General features: G+C 41.0%; 1 protein-coding gene across 3 annotated transcripts in view; it reads right to left on the reverse strand.

Moving 5' to 3' along the window:
* The window catches only part of CDH17 (cadherin 17), a 66,228-nt gene that overhangs the window by 12,687 nt on the left and 27,023 nt on the right, over positions 1–26,518 (reverse strand). For 2 of the 3 annotated variants that reach the window (XM_077167212.1, XM_077167213.1), the window contains 9 exons: positions 25,876–26,014; positions 24,210–24,368; positions 23,904–24,103; positions 21,291–21,422; positions 20,000–20,150; positions 14,381–14,596; positions 13,889–13,965; positions 11,773–11,964; positions 4,036–4,280 (listed from right to left, as the gene is read on the reverse strand). In XM_077167212.1, the coding sequence (XP_077023327.1) occupies positions 4,036–4,280; positions 11,773–11,964; positions 13,889–13,965; positions 14,381–14,596; positions 20,000–20,150; positions 21,291–21,422; positions 23,904–24,103; positions 24,210–24,368; positions 25,876–26,014 (1,511 nt within the window). Of the gene's footprint in view, positions 1–4,035; positions 4,281–11,772; positions 11,965–13,888; positions 13,966–14,380; positions 14,597–19,999; positions 20,151–21,290; positions 21,423–23,903; positions 24,104–24,209; positions 24,369–25,875; positions 26,015–26,518 lie in introns of those variants that run through there. The other variant, XM_077167214.1, reaches the window with a different exon arrangement.

Raw genomic sequence — 26,518 nt, forward strand, 5'->3', positions numbered from 1 at the left:
TCATCCTTCCAAAATGGTAATTTGTGCTTATTTTATTAAAAAAGGAATAGTCACAAGCCCTGGAAAAAAGTTAAACTTTTCTGGTGATCACTGAATTCAAATTAAAGCAAACAGGAGTTATTTTAAAAAAGCTTTTAGCAAATTGCCCCCTCCAACACAAACAAACAAGAACACTTGAGTACCCAATGCTGGAGCTATTGTATGAAATGGGTGATGCACATAGACTGCAGGTGGCACAGTGAATTCTCTCATTTAATGTCTATTGAAGGTTTAGCAAATAGCAGCAGGCTAAGGCAAGAGATTACAACAAGGGGCTCCAGGGCAGTGGAGGAGAAAAACACAAAGAAGATAATTCCAATATAATGGGGCAAATACAATGGGAGGGGAATGCACAGAGCACTGTGGAATCCCAGAGAACTTTACAGGGGTTGGAATCCCAATTTATGAAAATCAGAGAATCTTTCTGAAGGAGTAGGTACCAACCACGGCTAGAAGAAGCGAGACCAAAAGGTACTTTGAGCAGAGGGGATTACATGAGCTAAGTCATAAAGGCAAAAAAAAAAAAAAAGCTTGATGAGTGTGGGGAAGTCAGATATTTCAGCAATGTTGGGATATGAATGGACAACCGTGGATGGCAAAAGATGAGGCCAGAGAGATTGGAAAGAGTCAGATCATGGAGGTCAATGGGTAGCCATCAAATGGTGTTAAAGCAGGAAGTAACTGTCCCAGTTTGAAACTGCTGTGTACCCCAAAAAAGCCATGTTCTTTAATTCTCATTCAATATTGTTGGGTGGAGATCTTTTTGATTATTTCCATGCAGATGTGACCCACCCAATTGTGGGTGGGGCATTTTAGATTAGGTGGTTTCCATGGAGATGTGTCTTTACCCATTCAAGGTGGGGTTGCTTACTGGAGTCTTTTAAGAGGGAACCAGTTTGGAAAAAGCTTGAGAGCTGACATACAGAGAGAGATATTTGGGGGTACAGGAGGAAAAGGTCCCCAGGGAAGCCATTTTGAAATGGAAAGCCAGAAGAGAAAGCTAGCAGACACTGCCACATGCCTTCCCAGGTGACAGAGAATCCCCAATGTCACCCAGCCCTTTCTTGAGTCAAGGTATCTTTATCTGCATGCCATAGTTTGGACATTTTTAAGGTCTTCAAACTGTAAACTTGTAAGTTAATAAATTCCCTTTTTAAGAGTCATTCCATTTCTGGTATTTTGCATTCTGGCAGTTTCAACAAACCAAAACAGTGGCCCAGGCAGTTTCAGTGGAACTCAATGGTAGCTGTGTGGACTCAGTGGTAGCTGCGTGAAAGGTGAACTTGAGAGAAAAAAAACTAGAACCACAGGAAAAGAAAACAGTTGGTACGGCCCTTTGGAAAGCAATAAATCATAGCTATAAGGATGTCCATATCCTGAAACCGAATAATTTCACTCCAGGAAATTTTTCCTAAATAAAACCAATTTAAAAGAAGCTAAAAAAGAATTACAGGCACACATATGTTAAAAACATTTTCTATAAAAATAAATTACTGGAAATAAACTATATATTTAGAAATAAGAGGATATTTAAAAGTTATGATATGCAAATTAATTGCTCTTTTTAATTTTTTTTTAGTTTACTCCATATGCCAAGCCCTGAATTAGGCTGTGTGTAGAGTGATGAACAGGAAATTCTCTGTGCTCTGCACTGATCCTGAGTGAGATGGGAAACCTTTGGGGAATTTTGAGATAGGAGTCATATGGTCTGATTTGCTTTTTTAAAAAGAACACACTGACTGCAGTATAGCAAACAGATTAAGGTTGGTCAGGAGGGGAGAGAGGGGGGCAAAAAAAAGACCCAGGAGAGAGATGCTGGCTGGGACCACCACAGAAGTGGTGAGAAGCAGTTGGATTCTGGATATATTTCAACGAAAGAGTCTATACTATTTGCCAATGTATTGGATTAGGACTCAATGGGTATTGATGGGGCTGAGAGAAAGAGAATTAAATTGCTCAAACCCAAAACACTGGAGTCATCATTAATCCTTACCCACCCCCAACTTTTGATTTTTATATACTCTCAAATATATAGAAAAGTTGCAAGTACAATACAAAGAATATTTTTTTTCAATTATTTGAGAATACATTTCTGGCCTAGCCTCTATTACCCCCTAATACTTTTGTGTACGTGCCTTCATCCTTAATTCTTAATTAATCTATAAATAACATGTAAACTATTGATAACTACTCATTCCTGCGACACTTTCTTCATTTGCCTTCCAAGACTGCATCTTATGGGACACCTTTCTTAGTTCTTCTTTGCTGGCTCTTCCTCATCTTCCTGACCTCAACATGGTGGTAGATATAGTATATCTTTTCCTTGATCCACTAGAAGGAATTGTCTTGCATCTCATATCAAATTCCATCTTTGTTTACCCCACTCATAAACTCAAATTTTATTTACTAGCCTTGATGAATGATTTTCATAGCACTCTCATGAGGTAGGTAGAGGCATTTCTTAAACAACAGATGGCTGTAAAAGTTTAAACATTTGCCTTACATTATAATTTGTGACTGTGGTATATAGTATAGTATTTACAAGATGTAGTATAGTCCCCACTGTTCTTTCCTCTCTCGTGTTAATCTTCATGGAATTAGAGAAAGAGTTAGAGAGTAAATCAGTAGGTGGGAAGCTTACTCTTTGACAGACAGTAAGAAAATTCTCCTAGAACTCATCCCAAGTACCTAAATTACAACCAAATCACAGCTCAAGACTCTGCTTGATGTTGAAAAATAATCAAGAATTGCTAAGATGGAAAGATATACACATTTTGTAATTGTTAATAAAGGAGCAAACAGGCACAGCAAGTCCAGTGACTTGTACATAATTGTCCTTTGAGTTAATAGTGGGCCTATCACTAGAACCCAACTATTTTCCTTCCACAGGCCTTGGGCTCTTCATGTCTTGGCCTGCCTTCCTTCCCTCTGAATGTTCCCAGAACTTGCTATGCTCCTTCTACTCTGACCTTTGCATGTATGTTTCCTAAAGCATCCTTCACCCCTTCCTCTCCCTCCACATATTCATATAGCCTAACTCCTCTGGATCATCTGAGTCTTGAATTAGATATTAGTGCTTCCATGAAGGCTTCCTTGACTCCTCAAAGCCCAGTTAGGAGCCCACTCTGTGGCTCTCACAGCCCTGTCATGTCCGCTAGTGCTGAATTGTAATTGCCCCCATATTCATCTTTGCCACTACTAGACTGTATGTTCTGTTGAGGGAGAAGGAAATATTTGTCTTGCTTTCCATTACGTCCCCCAAAGTAAGCCCAGTGGCTCAATATTTATTGAATAAATCCAATAAATAACCTTCTCCAGAAGAACAGGGCAGCCATCTATGCCCTCCTGGCTGGATTCCTGCTGCCCTCACTCCCCCCAGCAGGCTCACGCTTACACCACCTCGGAGGGCAGCATCCTGAGCATTAGCCTCTCCTGGGGTGGGGTCTACAGTGAGTCCTGCTGTTCCAGATCTGCTCTCTGAAGAGCTGGGGCACCCATGCGTCCTAGAGTTACCTTAACTCTATCAGGTAGCCTAGTTTGTTCAGTTGAACTTTTGCCTCATTCTCTCAGTGTAGATCTTTAGTCCACCTTAGAGGCTGGAATCTTTCCTCAAACCCCAGTCCCCATGACTGATTCAGACACAGGGCCTGGCTCTGGCCAGCCCAGTCCCTGGAGGGTGAACTGGCGTCCGGAATTCACCAGCTCTCAGCTCGACCGACTGTGAGTGGGCTGGAACGGAAACCTGATTTTCCTTCCCACCTGCCTGAGCCTGGATTCTCATTGGTGAACTACCTCTCACCCTTGGGATGTCCCCCGGGGTACTGTCACCTGATGGAAAAATGGGCAAATTCACCACTGTGCTCCAGATTGCTGGCTGCTCCACTGGAGAGAGCCTCAGAGTCAGGCCAGCTTCCCTGCCCCGTCTGGCCCCCTCTCCGCCCCACAAGCCTTGGTCACAGTCTGGAGCTGGGCTTGCTCAGCACTGTACTCCTTTACCTTATTTCCAGGCCTTCTGGATCTTTGGCAGTCACATTCATCAGTTTAGTGCCCATAGGTGCATCTTCATGGACTTTTGCTTGGTATATTTCTTGGGAAAATATGGGTGCTTCATTCACATTTGTCAAAATTAGCCTGAACGTGGCAAAAGAGCTTGCGTTGTGCTCTACACCAAACACCAGAGGCTCAGGATTTTCTGCTTTGAACACAATGTTGTAAACATCTGACATTTCAAAATCAAGAGGCTGTACAGAGGGAAAAACAGTGGAAATTAATTTTTGGATGGTAAGTAATCTTTAAAGATTTATTTCCTGTGTTCCTTAAAAGGCTCTCAAAGAAGACAGCAGTTCTCAACCTAGTGTCAGAAAAAACTGCTTCTCAGTCATGAAAAAAATAATCTTTACTGCAGGATTTATCAGAGATTTTAATATGCTAATATGCTTCATGACTCTCTGAGAAGAAGAAATAGGATGATGTAGCATTCCTCAAAACTTTTTTGGCAGTGGGACACTTCCTTTAATCATGCAGCAGAAATGTACTGAGCTCTTATTATATGTCATGCACTTACTGAGATGCTGGGAATAACATACAGGTATGGAAGGGAACAACAGAGATAGGGCCTCTGCTTTCCTGGAGGCTTTAATTCAGCAGTGTAGCTTTAAGACACTTTTTTTCCTGGCACACCCATACACATACTCCTGATAGAGATTTTCTTAAAACAGTTCTCAGAAGACGGTCTGGGAAATGTTTAAATAGAGATTTCCACATTGTATGGAGACTGATTTCCCAGAGACTTTGGGACCCAGACCCCAAAATAAATGACTTCTGAATTCATAGAAAGGGGAAGAGGAAAGTAGAGATGATCAAAAGATAAATGACCAGCTCTTGTTCCAGGCCATGCCAGATGGAGCAGGGAATGGAAATCAAGAAACCAACTTTCGTTTAGTGTGAGCAAGAATTAAGGCTATTCAAGATGGAAAGAGTTGCCTCCGAATGCACTACATGCCCAACTCTGAACAATTTCAAGCATAGCTATTTAAAAAAACACCTAATAGACTAGCATGGAAAGGAATTTAATATCATCTAGGCAATTGGCTTTACATGTCTTTTAAGGTGAAATAGTGGAATAGCCCCTAAAGTACGGCTTCTTACCTGGGATAAAAGGATTTCAGGGGGTCTGTGAACCCCTAGGAACTGAAATTGAAATATTGTGTGTTTGTGTATACATTCCTTTTCTAGGGTTATCATAACAAATCACCAGAGACGTCGTGGCTTAAATCAACAGGAATGTATTTCCTCACAGGTCTGGAGACTAGAGGTCTGAAATAAAGGTGTGAGCAGGGCTGATTCCTTCTGGAGGCTGTCCGGTAGAAACAACCCCCTGTCTCTCTCCAGCTTCTGGTAGTTGCAGACAACCTTTGGTTTCCCTTGGCTTCTACCTGCATCACTCCAGTCCCTGCCTCTGCCTTCACATGGCCTTATAAGGACACCAGTCATCAGATTTAGGGCTGACCCTAATCCAGTATGACCTCATTTAACCTCATTACAGCTGCAAAGACCCTATTGGCGAATCAGGTGACATTCTGAGCTTTGCAGTGGACATGAATTTGGGGGTAGGGATGATACTATAAACACAGTATAGTACATATGTACATATGTAAATTTTTTCTAGGAAGAGGGTATGTAGCTTTTGTCAGATTCTCAAAGGGACTAAGGACCCCAAAAAGGATTAAGGAATTAAAGCTAAGCCCAAACAGTTGATTATGGATCATGGAAACCAAACTATTTTATTCACTCTTCCAGGCCTGGAGGACCCAGGACTCTTTAATGAGCCCAGTCAGTCCTTTAACTCTAGTTCATGTCAGTTCCTCATCTCATACACAGAAATGATAACTTCTATCCATGAAGAGGAATATCAATATGTGATAGCTTTGGTTTGTCCTGCCCTTCCCACCATCTAAAGACATTCCCCCTTCCATCAAAGCTCAATTCAATGCTGTCCTCTCTGAATCAACTTTTCTGATTCCCACCTTCTATCCCCAAATGGACAAGCTGTACATCCTCTCTAACCTTGCAGTTCCAAACCCTTTTCTTTGTATTGTTTGGTTACCTATTTTAGATCTTCACTAATTAGGAGAAAGAATTGCATTACATTCATCTTTGTGTCCCATTCCCTGACACACGGTACCCAGAGTTGAGAATGGCTTGGTTCTTGAGAGCTATGGTTGAGAGGAGTTTTTGGAGAAAATCTCCACTCACCAGAAACCCCTCTCCTTAATGTACACAGAAACACACACACATCACAACCCAATCTCTAGTCCATGAGTGGCTTCCCCTAGATTGTTCATGTAGAAGAGAGAGGATTTGAGTTCATTTGAGATAGAAAATAAGGCGCTATTGACATTTTAAATGTATACACGATATATAACATAAAGTCATCTTTGTACACCATCTAAGATGTTGAAGGCGAGGTTGGCCATAGAGTTAAACACCCCTGGCATGCCCTGAGATGACCACCTGGTCAGACAGCACGCCTCACCTGGGGACAGGGGCCTGAGCTGGACTTCGGACTCCCAGGGATACACTCCCTATCTCAGACCATGATGACAGAGGTGTAAAACTGAGATAAAAACCTGGAAGATCAGCAAATTGAACAGGAAGAAAAAAGTGCCTCCAACAAGCCTACGAGGTAGACAAAGGTCTACCTCAGCTCCTTGCTGGTCCAGCCACACCCAGGCTCAAGCACATCCCATCCTCACCACCAAAGATCTCCTAAGTGCCCTCCCTGGCTTTCTCATCCCCTGGTCATGGCCCCTACAACCTCAGGGGTGAGGGGGCTGGTGACGATCATTTCTTAATTTCGGCTATCTTCAGCTCTATCTCAGCCTCCTTAACAAGGGAAGGTGGTCAGGTCTTATGAGAATTAGTTCAAAATGAGAACTAAAACCCGCATCTCTGTCCTAACCAGAGTCTAGACCTCCTGGAGTTGATGGAGAGGGAAGGGCATTGTAGGCAGCAGGAACAGCAGGAGTAAGACATAGGGTGAAAAAATGAGATGGTATATCTGGAAATGAAAAGCAGCCTCTGTTACCAGAACAGAACATGTAAGGCAATCAAGAGACAGCAGAAAGTCAGTAGCATGTCAAGCTAAGGACTTCATCCTTGATGCACAGAGAAAGGTGTTAAGTACCACACTGATAAGGTTAGATTTGTGTTTTAGAAAGATAACTCCTCAGCTGCTGTTATCTATGGCTGTTAAAGCCATAGAGGATGGTTTGGAGGAGCTTCAGCCCAGGCAGGGAGACCAGTTAGAAGAGTATGCTGGTGCTTCTTAAGCACAGTGAATGGAAGAAAAAATGAAAAAAAGAGCTGTCTGCAATTGATCTGTCTGTCCACTTAACCTGGAAAAACACCAGAACAAATCTTCCGGGGAAAAAATATTAGAAATGGATGATGCTAAATTAATAGATGATGATCAGCAGAGCCTAATCAAAATTCCAGCCTAGTCCTCCAGGATGTGGGGATGTCCCTGCAAAGCCAAGTCAGGAGACCCATCACAGTTCTCAGGTTCTGTCAGGCATGACTTATTCATCAATTAAGCTGAAAAAAACACATTTACACTTCAGTTCCTCTTCTGCACACAACTGCTTGAAAGGGTAAATCTACTGATTTAGATTCAGCCTGGAGGGAGAGATAAAGTACTTGGAAAGGCGCTGAGATACAAGGATATTTAGCACTTTCACCGATGACTGGTGATGAGAAAAAAATATCCACGTTAGTTTTCCAGATGACACACAGGCTGGATGAAAATAGGTCATGAACTGAGAATTCAAAAGGACCAGTCATACTGGGGATGTGACAAGAAATTTTTTTCTAATTAAAAACAAGAACCAACCTTGAACCCTGAGTCCAGTGGTGGGAGGAAAGAGGGTCCCAGGACAGTAATTTGTGAGCAGGGCAGGGCTAAGGGAAATAACCTTCCTGCTCTGACTGTCCATCACTCCCAGGGGTATGGAGACCTGCCATGCCACTGGCCAGAGCTTGGGGCAGCACTAAATACAGAGCAGGGCAGCATCTCTGAAACTTGCTTAATCCTGAGCATCACTTGGGGGCACCGTTAAAATTACAGATTTCCAGGCTTCTTCCCTAGAGATGCATGAGTCAGCAGTACCAGGTATGTGCTGGGACTTTTGAATTAGGAAACCCTGCCTAAGGCAAAAGGGGAAAGCACACTGGTCCCAGAGACAGAAAGCCTGATTTCTAGCCCTTCATCTAGTTAATCAGAATTATGATAATGCTTGACATATATTGAATTTACTACTTGCTAAATGACATGTTCGGAGCTGCAGGTGGATTTTCATTTAATCCCCCACATCCTTATAAGGAAGGTACTACCATTTCACCTGTGTTTACACATTGGAAAACTAAGGTCTCAGCGGTGACATCATTTGTTCAAGATCCCAGAACCAGTAAGTGGCAATGCTAGGCCTCAGCAGAAATAATTTCCTGAAAGGAGTCAGAAGGCCTGGGTTCAAGTCCCCAGCTCTGCCATTACCTCGCCAGGGGACCTAACACCCTTTCTGGGGCCAGAATCCTCACCTGACCAACAGGGCTTATTTCTGCTGTGCCTCCCTTAAAGTCATTGGGCAAAGCAGAGGGCAGCACGTGCACAAGTACTCTGTGAAGGGAAATGGATTACAGTGGTGGGATATGACGTCCTCAGTGAATTTAACCTGAGATTAGAAAATCTGCAATTTGGATGAACAGATGCTGGTAGAAGTGTGATTAAGAAACTTAATTTAAAGCCTTAAATATACTGATTAACACAGTGGCTCTGAAGCAATGATAGTCGTTTGATGGTTCAGCTGGCAGGGCCTTAGAAAGAAGTCTAAGTCGCACACGAGACAACAGCTTAGTCTGTAATTTACTTTGAAACACTTCAGTAAAAACAGTACAAACACATATATCTGTCATAGCTTTATTCTACATTCCAGAGGCAGTTAGCTGACATTTGGTAAACACTCTTCAAGAATCTACAATGCAGGGTTGGCTATTGCTTAGCTTTTGAAAGCCCCTAGTCAGCTACTACATGCCTCCAGTTAGCACCATCTTAATCTGCATTAGAGAATTTGTCAGTTAGCAAAATGATCTCAAAAGTAGCTTTTCATGGTGATCTGAGTGGTGTTCAAGATACACAGTTTGGCTAAAAATATCTTTTTCTAAGCCACTGCACGAACAAGTGTACATGCTCTGGCTGAGCCAGCAGCCTGCAGCCCAGTTGGAGGACTGTTTTCACACCTACTTGTTAATAACTGTATGTGGGACAGAATTCAAGTATTCATTGAGTCAAACAACATTTATGGAACCTCTACTGTTTGCCAGGTAATATTCTAGATGCTTGGAAAACGAGCATATACAAAACAAGAATCTGAAAAAGAGTCAGGTCTGAGGCCTGCTCAGTCGAAACATACCTCCTGGAGTCAAGGCTGTGCGGGGGGAACACCTATTGGTCTCACCTACTGCTTATCGTTGGAGCTGCCAACGTCTCCCCATGAGAGCTCATTAGCCACAAATGGGCAAATTAGCTTAGGTCAGATCACAACAAACTACCATGAAATAAATGTTAACATTTGAGGCATCATTTATACTGGGATAGTCGGGCCTCTGTCTTCCCTTAGACCCCTAGAGAGCCCTGGTCCTGGGGGAGGATGGGGAGAAGCTGCTTCTCACCAGTCCCCTTCAAAACGGTCATGCTCTGCCATTATGCTTCTTGGGCCACTCACAGTGAACTCTGTCAGCTGCCCTGTCTTGCAGCCTTCCCTTCTGAGCACCTTTCTCTCCATATAGACAGCCGTGAGCCAAGGCGAATATTTTCCAACTAGACTTAAACAGAATGCTACAAGTTTGAACTGGTCCACACGCTAACCCCCAGTGGGAACAGACCAGGCTCCCTTTGCTACTGAAATCCAGTGAGGCCCTTGCTCTGAGGTAGAGTATATCATATGAATGGGATCAGAATTCCAAGAGTCTGCCCCAGAACTTGCTTCAGCACTAGCACTTTTCTCACTTTACCTCTATCCCTTCTCTCTGGAATTATATTATTTTGTCCTCATTTTTAATATCCACTAATCCTCTATTATAGTAATTTTGATTCCTTTTTTTGAAGGAGATTTCAGTCTCTCCCTATGAAAAGTCTTTCTTTTCCCCCATATCCTCTATTATTTATTTATTTTTATCTTCTGTTTTTTTCTTACTCATCTGTGCATACACTGGATAAAGGGAGTTTCAGTCACAAAGTTTTCACAATCACATGGTCACACCTTAAAAGCTCTTTTCCTGTTTCATGCAGCTCCCCCGGTGGCACTTTCCTTCTTCATTTCCAAAGGTCTCTGGCTGCATAGGCTCTCAAGCTCTTTAGTTATTCAATCATCTTCAAGAATCAAGGCCTTCAGATTATAGTTCAACATTTCAGATATTTTCCTCTAGCTACTCCAATACAGAAAAATTGAAAGGGGATATCTATATACTGCATAAGAATAAACTCCAGAATGACTTCTTGACTCTATATAAAACCTCTCAGTCACTGAAACTTAATTTTGCTTCATTACTCTTTCCGTTGTTGGTCAAGAAGGCTTTCTCACTCCCAGAATGCCAGGGTCAGGCTCATCCTCTGGAGTCATGTACCACATTGTCAGGGAGATTTACAGTCCTGGCAGTCATGTCCCACATAAGGGGAGGGCAGTGAGCTCACCTGCAGAGTTAGCTAAAAGAGAGAGGTTCTCAAGAGGTGTCTTAGGTATGATCATAAGTAGGCTTAGCTTATCCTTTGCAGGAGTAAGTTTCAAAAGGGGAAAACCCAAGATCGAGTGTCTGGCCCTATGGAAAGTCTTCCAATTATTATTGCATGAGATCAGGTGCTTCTTAAGGAGTCATCTGGTAAACTTACCACATGCTCTGAAACACAGATGAGTCAGCCATGGAAAAAAGCATCAAAATTCAGGTATACATGATGGTGGACAGTAATAGATTAAGGAACTGGGGAGATACATATAAAGAAGCAGGAAGATGGTAATTAAGACTTTGCCTACCGACTACTCAGTCCTTATAGTGCTTCCAAAAGTATGGGGGCAAGACTAAAAGAGTGAATTTGTCTCTAAACCTTAAAAGGAGATCCATCAATCCTCCAGCTACTTACTATTCAAGAGGAGTCTATGGAAGATTTTGTTTTAGAACCATTAGAATGAAGTCTTTGAATAAAGGAACCCTTCAGACAAAAGGGTGCATAGAGCTCATCAAGCCCAATTCCCCACATTTGCAAAGGGGGAGTGACACCCTGAAAGGTTAAATGATCTCCTCAAGGTTGCCAGATTTAGCAAATAAAAATACAGAACAACCAATTAAATGTGAATTTCAGATAAGCAGGAAACAATTTTTTTAGTATATATATATATGTTCCAGATTTTGCATGGGATATTCATATATTAAAAATCATCTTGTATTTTATGTGTCAGTTCTTCCTCTCCTTCAAAGGTTAGTTGTCCAATTAATAATAGGCCCAGGACTGGAATCTCGGCTTTCTACCTTTCAGGAGGAAAGGTGTGACCAAGAATGCTCCAGGAGTTCATTGCAACACATGAAAAGTCACCATGAATACATCACCTCTGATTATAGGTCCTCACATAATCATAAGTAAATTAATGCACAAAAAAGATGAATTCCATGAAGTGGGCTATTTACCTTTTTAACCTTGACGTATCCAGCATTGGTTTGGGGATCTGTGTCAATCATCAGTCGCCCCTCATCGTCTCCCTGTATAATACTGTATAGGATTTTAGAACTCCCAGTAAATGGCTCATCAGCATCAGTGGCCTGGATGGTTAAGATGATGGACCCAACCTTGGTGTCTTCAGGGATAGTCAGGTTTCCATACTAAGGAGAAAATAGTGGAAGGAAACAATAAGAATGTCTATTGTCATCAAGCACAATTGCCAAAGGACAAACTTGTCTCTTTGGTTTCAGAATGGACAGAAGTCATAGCTTGCATTAATATTTATCAAGCATGTTTTTTTCTATTGACCAATATATTGCAGTTGATTTTAACATCAGTCATACTCATGGACTGATGTCCATTACAATAAGAAAACTGACATCTCAGAGAGTTACTGTTAGGGTTCTAGAACAGATTATTCTCCTCCCACATCAATTTTTAATAACTACAATTATTATTGTAGAAGTAATGATAGAAATAAAGAATATCTAAAAAATGGCAAGCCCTTTATATAAATTATTTTACTTAATCTTTGGTCACTAGAGGTGGAATGGTTCAAAGATTGAAACTTAGACACAGATGGCTCTGAATCCTAAGTCATTTATTAGTTGGGGAACTTGAAGCAAGTTATGTCACTTCTTTAAGCCTCCATTTCACCATCTAATGGAAATAATAACATGAGAACCTATTTATGTTTGCTATGTGGATTTAAAGAGAGAACACAGGAGAAGGCCTTGAATGTGTTCAATAAAGATGAGCGAAAAACAAACAAAACAAAAAGAAACCCACTCTCTGGAGTAGCTGTTTGACACAGAAGCAAACAGGTTGGAGATGTTAAACCCAGCCAGGGTCACTTAGCTAGTGCATCACAGAATCGGGGATCAAACCCATGTTGGTGACTCTAAAGCCTGTGCTGTTTGTCCCTGACCTGTGCTGTCTCCCACTCTGCCCTGGAAATCACCTCGCTCCTCTCTCTTGGCTGCATGACCTTAACGACAATGACAGGTAGGATCCAGGAGAGGACAGTGGTAATGACAGAAGCAGGCTCCACTATCCCTATAGCCCAGATTTGTCCAGATTTGCTTCTCTGAGCCATAGGGACCCTCTTAGTCCAAACCAGAATTTTTACTGTTATTCTAAGAAATGACTTCTAGATGTAATGTAGGAAAATCACAACACAAGAAAGAAGAAAATGCCCAAGAAAACGGAGGCTTAGGAGAAATGGATTCTTTATTCCATGTTTGCTTTGTATGTTGTACAAGTTGCCTTCAGTCCCATCTCTTACCACCCCAAAGCCCCTCATCAATCAATTCCCTTTTTGTCATGGCCTTGTCCCTATTTTGATTTATGAACATTATCACAGGGCTCTGGGCTGCTTCATAACTGACTTCAAACATGACATAACAATCTAGTTAAATGCGTTTCTCTCTACTTCAAAATAGAGACGTTCCTTTTAAGGGCAGCAGTGATAAAACCACACCAAGTCTGAAGTCCACATCAACCATAAGTAAACAGTAATTTGTCTTTTTTCCTGATGTTCTAAATTGATCTTTTTCTCATGCTCTTTCTGTCCAAGTCTCCCCATTCTTTCAAATGTCTTGAACACATTTTTCTCCGGCTTAAACCAGAGATAATTTTTTTCTTCTCTCTTACCCAATTATTGGCAAATGGGTTTAAATCACCAATATCCAAAATATTAAATTATTGACTAAAAATGCTTACTTGAGACCTACCAGTAGTGTATTTATTATCCGAATACTCCATAATGACAAACGGTAAGCGGCTATTCAAATCCTTTCAGTTTGTCAAAGATTGCAGTTGTAGCTTTTAAGCAGTCCTTGGATAAATGAGTCACTGGCTGGAGTTTATAAACAGACATTTCCAGAAACTAAAACAGTGACTACTGTTGCTCCCTAAAGATTTCTGTTGAAGGTAGCATCTGGGTTTGTCACCTGGACATTTACCAAGGCTACCTGTTAAGCATGACATTTTTCCTAACTGCTGTCTGTATCTTTATCAAATAATAAGTCAGGGTCAAGTAATGTGAATAGTGTGAGGAAAGACGAGATGGTGACCACTACTCACATCTGATTTTTCAAAGATGGGGATCTGATCATTGATATCAATAACATGGATTTGCACAGGACAGAGGGTCTTGAAATCTGAAAATCAAAATCACATTATATATCACAAACTTTCACTGAAAATCACACCTTAAAATCAGAACTCGGCAAAAAAGAATCACGGTGAGTGAGATGACAGCCATAGCTGCAGTTTTGCTACTGACAAGTGATTCATGTGGACAGTGGAGTCCCCAGCTGCCTGCCACCCTGACCTACACACCCAAGCACTGAGGCAGGTCACCAAGGGCATCTGCATCTGGGTGGACCCAGACCAATGACCCAGTGGTGCCTGTGCTGCAACCCTGGCCTTTGTGATGAACCAGTACTGCTTCTATGTGGCATGTGTGTTTTACAGAAGCAGCAAAGAACTCTTCAATGGCACCATTCTGTGATGTACTTAGGAATCAAAACAGCCTAACAATCCATAACCAGAAGGACAAAGTGGAATACTCGCCTCTGTTGGACACCTCTACCGTTATATTGTACTGAGGAGTATCTTGCTTCCTCAAGGACTGCTGAGCTAACTGGAACACTCCCGTGATGGTTTGGACCAGGAAGAGTCCATCTGTAGGAAGTTTGGGGATTTGCTCCACAATTCTGTACTCTAAAACACTGTTGGCAGTGTTTTCTTGATCCAGGTCATGGGCAATAAAAGTCCCGATATTGCTACCTGTGAAGAAGGAAAGGAGAAAATCTGTCCATCACAGGGTCGACTGAATCTATTAAAAATGAATTCACTGGATAAGCAAGTTCCTAGAAAATACTATCAGCAACTTTGGATAGCAGATTGAGGTCTTAGATTTACTTTGTTTTATTCCACGGCACATGGTGTGGCTAAACAAACAGAAACCAATCCTAGCTTGCTTCTACGGAACTTTGTGGAATGACTGCAGAGACTGACTCCACCCCAAAGATAACAGGGCAAAGAACAGTGCTCCTCTCTGGCAAGCTATCGTCTATAGTCCGAGATATTTTATTTGCCTCTGCTTCTCAAGCCAGGGAGTGCGAGAGGAAGTCAGTGGCTATGATTCAGTGCTCCACCCAGGTCTGCGTATGTTCTAATTGGTTCCAGATCACTTTGCTCAGTGAAGTGGATTTCTTTACATAGAGCTTTATGTGGAGCTAAAACTTGAGTACACCTCATTTATAGTGTTCAACTACATGCTCTGCATTCACTGGTTTATATGAAATTAAGAGGTATTTTATTTGTTTGTTTGCTTGGTGGGAGGAGGGAGGATGGGCATACCCAAGCCTTGTCTATGAAGGAGTGGACACACACAGATGTGTTTCATGGGCTGGGGCAGGGCAGGGCATGATGAACAATCTATAACACCAACAATGACTACTGCACAACTCAGAAAACTAATACTGTCTTCTTTCCAGATGAGACAGGCAGCCTCTACAGTGGTTCCCAATGATTCCCTTCTCGGATGGCCACGCTTTTGGGTAAGGGCTTCCTTACCATTATGGGAGCCTAGCGACTTGCTTCTAATGAACAGCATATGGCAAAAGTGATGAGAAATCACTTTAAAGATGAGGATACAGAAAGGTTGTACCTTTTATCTTGCTTACCTTCTCTTGTTCTTTCTCTCAGAGCCCTCACCTTCACTCTGAATCAGGGGTACCCAACTAAGCCATGCCCAAGTTCCTGATGTGTAGAAACTATGAGATAATAAGTGTTTGTTGTTTCAAGCTGCTAAATTTTGGGACTACTTGTTTTGCAGCAATAGGTAACCTATACACTAAATGTTATGCATAAAGAAAATCAAAGATTTTCTGCCTCAGGTGGGCCACAGTAGCTCAGTAGCAGTGTTCTTGCCTGCCATGCTGGAGACACAGGTTTGATTCCCGGTGCCTGCCCATGCAAAAAAAAAATATCTTCTGTCTTCATTTAGCATCACACACAGACCATCCCGATTGCCCAACAGAGTGGTGGCACAAGTGTTTCTTGACTATTAATTCCATTGTTAGAAGATTCTTCCTTCAAGATTTCATTTGAACTCTTCCCATTGTGGCAAGAGTCTGGATAAGTGAAACAGAGAGGACCTGAGCAGAAAACAGTGATAATGGGCAGCCTAGGGATGGCTGCTGAAGCCTAGGAAGAAGAAAAGAAGCAGGAAGAAAGAAATGAGGATTGAGGGAGCAAGCTGCAGGCACAGCACCCACCAAGCTGGTACCCACTGTGTCAAAAGTACGGAAAGCAGAGAGAGCAAAAGAAAATGGTGAGGAGGCCCGAAAGGCAGAGAAGGATCTGCCCATAAGGGACGCAAAGTCCTAGAAATGGTGGTTATCAGGGGCTACAGAGTTTATGAGCTTCTAAAATACAGAGAACAGGAGACCAAAACATTTCAAGAAACCCCAGCCTGCTCAGCCAAAGGTATCAACACCAAGGGGATATAAACAGGGTTGTCCCAAATTCAGAGAAGTCATAAAACTTTCAGCTATAACAGTGTTCTCATAGTAGTTGTCTCTGTTCAAACTAAGGCTGTCATGAGATATATCAAAAGAAAACACAGTGGGCAGGCCACGATGGCTCAGCAGGCAGAGTTCTTGCCTGCCATGCCAGAGACCCGGGTTCAATTCCCAGTGCCTGCCCATGCCAAAAAAGAAATTAAAAAAGAAAACACAGCAAGTCAAGACCAAAAGGACAATAAAAAATGAAACTTGAACTTCATTTACTAGCATTCTGAATTATTATCAGCTTTCAATCTTGATCAAGGGTCAAAACTCAACTTCTAACTTACATTTGTATTGCTAACTTATTGCAGGGTATCTAACATTGGGTATATATGTTTATTTGAATTTTTTCCAAATTTGAGAATGATTTTATCTCTGTTAATTTTATCTCTATTTATTTCTTCTAAAATATATACACATAGTTGCTGTGGAAGACAAGTTTGGCAATTTCTCAGAAAACTAAATATTGAGTTGCCCTATGGCCTGGCAATACTGATACTTGGTATATACCCAGAAGAGCTGAAGGCAGTAATGTGAACAGACATTTACACACTGATGTCCACAATGGCACTATGCACAATTGCCAGAAGTCAGAAACAATCCAAGTGCTCATCAATAGAAGAGCGGATAAACAAAATGTGGTATATACACATGATGGAATATTATGCAGAAGACTAAATGAGGTCCTGAAGCATATGACAACGTGGATGAACCTTGAGGACATAATGCTGAGTAAAATAAGTCTGGCACAAAAGGCCAGATACTGTACAATTTCATTATTATAACTCTGGTAAAGATAATTGCAGAGGTTACACTGTAGACTACAGCAGACCTAGAGGTACGTAACAGCTAGAGACAGAGGAAAGGTGTCCTAAGAGGTTGAATCTAAATGCAAGGAAACAGATAGAAGGAACTAATTAGGGGTTATAAATAATATTGCCATATTGAGGGTGAATATGATTGAAAGGGGATGCTTAGTATTATGTATCCCACAGATTAAATCTACAATTATAAGTAAGTTCTCACACGAACTATCTCAATGGTTTGATAGTGGACAAAGAGTCAATAGTAGACGGATATGGGGAGATCTAAAAATAGATGCTATGGCCAATAGTTAACAGGAAGACAGCAACAGCACCACAGCACTACCAGGGACAACTTATTGTGGGGGGGGCGGGGACGAGTGATGGGGTAGTTTTGGTTTGATAGTTGGTGACATTGTATTTGCTGGTACTTTGTCATGATGGACCAATGAAAATTGTCTAAAAATGAGAGTACTGCTGATCATACAACCAAGCGAAGATACTCTGAGACATGGTTGGCTTATTTTGGACATTAGGCATGATGCCCAATAGACGGAAGGAGCTGAAGGCTACAATGACTGTGTAGCACAAGGGCAAGCAGTGATATATTTATATGATGGAATATGGCATAGCTACAAAAAGGAAGGAAGGATGTTAAGAGGTACATAATGAACTGGATAAATCTTGGGAGAATATTCTGTGCAAAATAAGTCAGAAACAAAAGAACAAATGTGCTAAGGTCTCTCTCACAAAATACTTATAAGAAAATGGGAGCCTAGATTGTGGGTCCTTATAGCAGTTATATTTGGTCTGAAATTATAGATGTATTTCTGGATTCTGAGACACTGAGCTATATATATATATATATGTTGGTATTTCCCTGGAACTTTGAGTAACTCTGTGACACTAAAGACTCAGAAATGAAGTGCTGCGGTGCTGAAAGTTAGCATAGTAAGTGCACGGAAGTCAATGAAGCAAGTATTACTTAAAGTAACCAAAAAAGAAATCAGGTTTCAATTAGAGTTTAAAACAAAGCCAATCTGGCTGGGTTTAAGTTAAATTAGAATGCAGGGTAAAAGATGACAGTGTATGTATTCTAGACCTTCACCTACCGTATGAGATCAAAGGCAGAGAGGTTTATTATGTTTAGAACCTAAATTTTCTGTAACACATACTCTAAGTCAACCTCTCTCAATAGCTCATTAAAAAAACCTAAATTCCTGAGAGTCCAGAATTGGAATAAGACCTTGTAATTCTGTATAGCTTAATATAATAGCAGATACATCTCAGACTATGGTGGGCTGATAATTGAAAAGCATTGGTAGAGTCACTTGAGGGACTGAAGCGGGGGAAATATATATATATGGAACCATTAAACTCTCCCATCTAGGAAACCTTGGGTAGCCTTCTCAACCATTGGGGACTCCAAAGAAAATAAGCCAAGCCCTGGATTTTAATGCTTGCCCTTATGAGACTCATTTCTGTAGGGGAGAAGCTGAGACTACCCAGAATGAGGCTAAGAGTTGCTTCCAGGGAGCCTCTTTGTGTGACCTCTCTCTCTTTAAGCCCTCCTCTGTAAGGAAAATCGTTGCCCTCCCTGCTATGTGGTACAAGCCATTCATGGGTGAAAATCTCCCTGACAATGTGGGATGTGACTCCTGGAGATGAGTTTGGCCCTGGCACCATGGGATTGTCAACACCTTTTAGACCAAGAGGGGGAAAAGATGTTTAATAAAATAAGGCAACAGTGGCCAAGAGAGATCAAATGGAGTCAAGAGGCTATTCCGGAGACTGCTTTTATGCGAACTTCAGTTAGATCGTGCTAATTGCCATGGCTTGCTAAACCCCAATCCATATTACTCCTGTTGACTCTAAAGAACACCTAGGGCTCAAACTGAGACACTGTAAAGGTTTCATGCACTAGGTTTGCCTTCCTGGAACATGTAATTTCCAGAGGGTTCCTAGGTCAGATAGGTCCTGAACTCAGAGGGACCAGTCTCTCCAAGATTATCAACTAATTATATTCCCTTATCCTTCAGTGTGGACACCCCTTCTTAACATGAAAATAGTCAGAATAGGCATTGTCCAAAGAGTCATACAGAGGATCGAAGGAGAAGGAGGAGGTATAACAGAGAAAATGGGATTTAATAAAGGAGTATGTCTGCTAAATCACTATATTAATATTTCTCCTAGCCTCCAGTTTTGGGGAGCAGCTAGAAGGAAAAATCTGAGATGGTGGAATGATAGCCCATGACAAACTCTAGGATCTGTTCTGCAACTACTTGTTGTAGTGTGCTTTGAAAATGATTGCTTTTCTCTTTCTTTGCTTTGTACATATACTATATTGTACAATAAAAAACATTTAAAATAATAAAACATACATATATACTTAAATAATATACTCACATTATATATATTATAATATAAATATATTACATATATATTATATATACAAATATACTGAGTACTGATATAGGTGGTTTGGAGCTGGGGTAGTGGTGAGGGTGGCGGCAGTAGCAGTAATAGTGGTGACCCTAATAGCAGCAGCAGTTATATGGCCAAAGAGGTAGCAGTGGTGGCGGTAGTTATAAAAACTCCAACTTAAGAAGAACACTACCCAGATTGTTAGAGACACAACATTGCACCTGTGTGACTCCCAGTGTGCATTCAACTCTTGTGCTGTGCTAGACAGGGACCAGTGATCCCTGGTCAGGTCCACCTGCCCACCCTGTACTAGACAGAGCAGAGAAGGGATTATGGAGTTAATACAGGGAAGGAAGTTAGCACATCATTCAACTGCTCTTGTTTCTTACCTATTTTTTCGTTCTCCTGGACCTCAAATATGGTCTCCTTAGGTGGACATGTAGGTGGATTATCGTTAATGTCTATAACTGTAACATGAATTTCCAGTGGGGATGCAAGTGCTTTTCCATGCTCATCCTTTGCAACTGCATAAAAAACATACTATAACAGGAAGGTCAGCATTAGATGTGATTCCCATCATTTTTAAAAAGCAGAGAATATAGCTGTTTTCTTTCTATTTCATTTACACCCTTATTATCCACTCAGAATTGGGAAATGGGAAAAAAGTGAAATGGGTCGGATTTGTGGATAAGTTAACACATCTTTTAAGAACCAATAAGGTGCTGGGGTCAGAACACAGATTTTTTTTTAAAAATCCATTTTAAAAATATTTTTATTGGTAAATCATCACACACATACATTCCATACCTGGTGTACAATCAATGGCTCACAGTATCATCACATAGTTTATATTCATCACCATGATAATTTTTAGAACATTTGCAGCACTCCAGAAAAAGAAATAAAAAGAAAAAACTCACACATACCATACTTCTTATTCCTCCCTCTCACTGTTTTCACTAGTATGAAACAGTAGAAATCACTAGTATTTTCATCTATCCAATTTATTTTACTCTTTGCTCCCCCTATTTTTAAATTATTTCTTTATCCACATTTTTTTTTTTTACTCATCTGTCCATACCCTGGATAAAAGGAGCAACAGACACAAGATTTTCACAATCACACAGTCACATCGTAAGAGTTATATCTTTATACAATTGTCTTCAAGAATCAAAGCTACTGGAACATAGCTCAACAATTTCAGGTACTTCCCTCTAGCCACTCCACTACACCATGAACTAAAAAAAGACATCTATATAATGCATAGGAATAACCTCCAGGATAACCTCTCAGCTCTGTTTGAAATCTCTCAGCCACTGAAACTTAATTTTGTCTCATTTCTCTTTTCCCCTTTTGGTCAAGAAGGCTTTCACAATCCCTTGATGTTGGGTCCTGGCTCATCCTGGAATTTTTGTCCCAAATTGCCAGGGAGATTTATGCCCTTGGGAGTCATGTCCCACGTAGGGTGGGGAGGCAGTGAGTTCACCTGCTGAGTTGGCTTAGAGAGAGAGGCCACATCTGAACAACAAAAGTGGTTCTATGGGGGTGACTCTTAGGCCTAATTTTAAGTAGGCTTAGCCTATGCTTTGTAGGAATAAATAAAAATCCATTTTAATCTCATCTATAGACTGGCAAAGCACTTTGTTTAGTCATCCATGTAACTTTTCCCATTTCACTCACTGAATCCTTTTCTTCTCGGTCCAGTGGCTGAGTCACATAAATATCTCCTTTCTGGTCAATTGAAAATGGGAATCTTGACAGCTTCTCCTTTTCGACTAAGGAATATTGTGCACCTGGCTCATTCCACCGCACCTACAAGGCCCAAAGTGAATGGTGAGGAAAGATATAGCTGGACTAAGAGAACTGGAAAGGAAATTGTAATTTTGGGGGTTTTTCTTAGAAATTTCCCTGTTTGTATGCCTGCAATTTCTTATAGCAAGTGAACTACATTTTTAATTTTTAACCTAAAAGAGCACCCCCCCCCCTTTTTTTTTACCAAGTCATATTGCTCAAAGTAAAGCACACCAGGGAATTTTTCTTCACTAAAGCAATGCTATGTGAACCCTCTAAAGGGTCTGTGGGCTGTTTTTCTGGAAATTTGGCTGTGTAGGCTTCATATCAGTGAAATGCCAATGTAAGAAACAAAATGCGCTTTGTAGCTGGCACAAATTATCTGAGGAACTAAGCCATGATCTATGACGACTTCTAAAGCTTCTAAACCAGTGAAGATGAGTAAGGGGAATAAGAGACGCTTCAAACTGCTCGGCATGCTATTATTTAAGGAAGACAAATGTTAGATAAATAAGGCACATTCCTCCCCTAAATATTTAGTCTTAAAGACTCAGGGCTAAGATAGTTGCCATCTCCCAGAGTTGTTTTGTAAACAGTCTGGCAAAAAATAAATAAACACAATAGCAAGACTCATCTCCCTGCAACCATAGCAGCCTGGCCTCTCTGATAAACCAACACTAATAATAACATGGATTGAGGGGTTACCACGTGCCGGACACATTTCTAAATACTTTTATGTAGGGTCACATTTTATCTACAAACAACCCTACAAGGGTAGGGATTGTTATTATCCCCATTTTATAAATGAGGAAATAGGACACAGAAAGTTGACTTGACCGAGGTCACACAACTAGCTGAAATTTCCACACCAAACTTATCCCCTCAGATCATCCTGGGAAGGATATCAAGGAACTTACACTGTTCTCTGCTAGCTATTCAAGCATCACTCTTTGACCATACCGAAGTTTAAGTTCTTGGTTCTAAAGCAAGTGCCCCCTTGTGCCCCAGAACTCCAGTCTGAGTTTTTCTCCTCTTCTGGGATGCCAACCTCCACTCTTCTTGTCAGGTCTATAACCATCAAAGCACCTTTCCCAAGTCTAGATTTTGGTGTGGCACCCCAGAATTTCTTCTCTTTGGTAAACAAGGATATACATTCTTTATAGAGTTCACTACAAATCCCACAGGGATGACTTAAATAAAAATAAGAGGACTTTAGTAAAAGGCCCCACATCTGAAATACTTATGGTAGTGAACCCAGACATGCTTTCTTAACTAGTAAAGCAGAACACATTTTGTTTTCATCCTCTTTTTTCCCTCCTAAAAGCGAAGACCATTAATTCAACATTCAATAAATAGAAGTCCTTCTAAAGGTTACAAAATAGGTATGATGGAATGGGCCATTCCAGGGCCGGTTAATAATAATGTCATATAAAAAAAATATTAGAACTACAGACTTGGGATTGTCTCATAATAGTAATACCTTTTACCCACCTTCACAAACACTACTGCGGGTATTTTCCCAAGAGATGGTATTAGCCCAATTTTATTGATGAGAAATTGAGGCTCATAGCAGCTAAATGACTTGTTCATGATCAGTCATTAAAGCAAATAAGGGATGTGGTTTTGTTCTTCCATCTCTAAATTCAGTGCTCTCTTACTAACTCTCAGCTATCATGTCAAAGAACCTCCTAGTCTTCCAGAAAAAAGAAATCATTGCAGATTACTCCTTCCTATTAGGTAATTACCAGTAATAACACATGAGTTGTTGCTAGATACCATTTATTAGAGCTCTTTCCTCTGGGACCTCTAATTGGAGTGTTGGTGGAAGGGAACATAGAAAGGTTCACTTTGCAGGTGAACAGGCCTGTGTAATGCTCAGAGTGGATTTCCAGGAGCTAAGTAGGAGGGGGGCCCTGGATGAGAGCACCAGCAATGGAAGGTGGGTTGGGGAGGGGGAGTGGCACTTGAATGGAGGGGAAAGGCACATAGGAGATGGAGTGGAGGTAATGGGCTCTACAGATAAAGGTGACCTAATTTGAGTTTTTTACTCTTGGCCAGTCCTGTCTCTGGCTCTCACCCTCTGTAAGATGAGTCTATGGAGTAAGACTTGCCCACAAAATAAGAAGCAGCCTTTCAAAAACCTTTGCAACCCAATATTCAAGTCATACACTTGATGGATGAACCAGATACAACCGACTTTATGGTAATAATATCCCATATTGCAGACAAAAAAAACCCAGACAACATCAGTGGTATTGATTTTAAGGTTAAGGTCAGTGAAATTCTCTTTTAAAGCTCAAATATACATCTGAATCCAAGTTTTCTGCCTGTGATGGTAAACTCCAGAGACTGTGGGGCCAGAGACTTTGTCTATTTAGTTTGCTTTATAATTTTGCTCTGCAAAAATGTCCCCAATAAATGTGTCAGTGAAGACCATGAGGGTGGGTCTTTAGAAAACGGGGGCATTTATCTAGTAGACTGTAGGTGTTTCTTCAGAACTACCTGAGTGATTTTGATGGGGTGAAGGTCAGTTGAGTTTTCTACAATTTTCACAGGCTCTGGTGTTTTCCAAATATTCTCCTTCACTATAATATCCACAGATGTGGTGTCACTAAAGGAATTGTCACTCTGGCCTCCCATATCCTTCACTGAGACCATCAGATTGTAAAAAGGATTCTTAACAGGATCCAATTCCCGAGATCCTATGGGAAGTAAAAGAGAAGAGAAAAGGAAATGTCTGTGAAGAAGACCCAAAACTAGGTCTTTTATCTGACTCAGACAATCCCTTGAGGGCAGCTCTTAACTTACCTTTTGGGGTGAGAGAAATTGCCCCTGTTTTGTTGTTGATCTGAAAATACATGGCATTGTCGATCAGGGGAAGCTGGATGGTGATTTCATAAAGGAGTTGGCCATTGGGAGTGGCTGGGTCATCCAGATCTGTAGCATTGACATACATGAAGGGCTTCCCTGTATAACAAAACGCACCCAGAAGAAAAAAAAAGATAATTAAAACCCAAACCAACTTTTTCCTCCTAAAGGGTAGAGATAGAAGAGAGGAAGACGGTATAATTCATGTTGGTGGAGAAATAATTCTTTATTCTGCTCCCTTACCTTAGAACAGAGTTTCTCAGAGTATAGTCCAGGGCACGTGGGGGTCCCTGAGACTGTTTTAAAGAGCCTATGAAGTCAAAAGTCATATATACATAAAAAATCCATTCTAAGTACAAGGTAATCCAATGGATTTTAGTATAAAGGAGCATTTAAAAATGTCATTGTTATGGTTTCAGATTCTACCTTGCAACTAACCTTTAAGAAATCACTAATTGTCAAGTTTTGGTATAGCATCAAAGAATATCCATGGTTATCTGCATATATTATCAAAATACTCCTCCCTTTTCTAACTAAGTATCTGTGTGAGGCTGACTTTTCTTTATATACTTCAACCAAAATGGCAACAGAAGGAATGCAGAAACAGACATGAGGCTCTAATTGTTTTCTGTTAAATCTCTATTAAGGAGCTATGCACAAATTAAAACAGCATTCTTCTCACTAAATTCCTTTTGGTTTGGAAAATCTTGGTTATTTTTTTGAGAAAAATACGTTTATTGTTATTTTAAAGGAATTAATAACATATTTTTGAAATTTCCCAGTTTCAAATTCCAAAATAGTAAATATTGATAGATATAACTAGGGAGGTACTAGAGCTAGCGCATGAGAGCCAATTATTAAGTGTTCAGAAATTTTGTGAGCTGATAAGTAATCCCATTGGTAGCTCAAGAGAGACCATGGTGGGAGTATTTATACCACGGAAATTGACAAAGACTACAAGAGTCTTTCTGAGAACTCAGAAGTCTAATATTCATTTATATTTTGAGCATTGCTATGATGTGATGCTCTCCAATAAAGCCTGCTATACACATTTATAGTTTGGTGAGGGGCTTTTGTGGAAATGAAAGAGGAAGCCAATGCAGCATAGGGGACGAGCCACAGCTGGAGTTGGATATGAAAAGAGAGAAAGAATCATTAGAATGTAAATTCCTGGGAGGATATGGAATAGTAAGCTTACCCTTTCTTTTCCCATCAGTCCTAGTTCTACTCTTTAGCACTAGTGCTCAAATGGGGGTGATTCTGTCTCCTTGGGAAAATGTCTGGGATCATTTTTGTTGTCACAGCTTGGTGGGGAAGGGGGAGGTTCCTGCTGGCATCTGATGGGTAGAAGTCAAGAATGCTGCTAGACATCGTACAATGCATAGGACAGCCCCTGACGAAACAAGTATTATCAGGTCCAAGATGTCAATGGTGCCAAGGTTGAGAAACTTCTGCCTCAGGGCCATGGAGGATAATAAAATAACTCCCAGAAGATTACTATGAAGTTTAAAGAAGATAGTAAGCTCTACAGCTGTTCGCCTCACACATATATCCCTTTTGATACCCTTCATCCCTCTTTAAACATTTCTAAGTTCCTGCATATTACCTGGGCGAGAATTCTGCCTTACTGAGCCTTCATACTTTGCCTGCAGAAATGTGGGCCGGTTGTCGTTGATGTCCTTCACTTCTATGGTGATGGGGACAGGGCCTTCCACTATAGTTCCGCGAGCATCTAGGGCTGCAACCTGATGTTGAAAGGAAAGGGAAAGCCTCCTGTTGAGACTGGACTTCATATCACTTAAGGAAAGTACAGCTCAAAGAACCAATGGCCTGGTGACTGTAGGGGAGAAAGATACCCCACAAAAGTCCAAAATAGGAGCCCTAACAGTGAAACCTAGCTGTCTATAACTGCACATTTCTGGCAACAGAGTATATGCCTGTCACAGATCGTTCTTCTGTTCTGAATGGTTTGATGTAGTGAAATGGGAGGCTATGGAAAGTACCATGTCCTCTTAGAGAGCCGTTATGTTGATCAGCCTGCAGAGCTAATAACAGAAGTTGCCAGAAAGGAAGCTTTTGGTATGCTCTTCCTCTCACAGTTGGCTCGCTATCATTTTAGGGGGCTCAGATACTGAACCATGGAAATTCTAAGGGGGAAAGAGAATGAATGGCTCCCTACAGAAAGCCTCTGATCATCAGTGTCTTCCACCTCTTCTAAGGCCCAAGAGAGCCCAATGCTACCTTCTTTG

The sequence above is a fragment of the Tamandua tetradactyla genome, chromosome 6 (genome assembly GCF_023851605.1).
Source record: "Tamandua tetradactyla isolate mTamTet1 chromosome 6, mTamTet1.pri, whole genome shotgun sequence".
NCBI classification, from domain to species: Eukaryota; Metazoa; Chordata; class Mammalia; order Pilosa; family Myrmecophagidae; genus Tamandua; species Tamandua tetradactyla.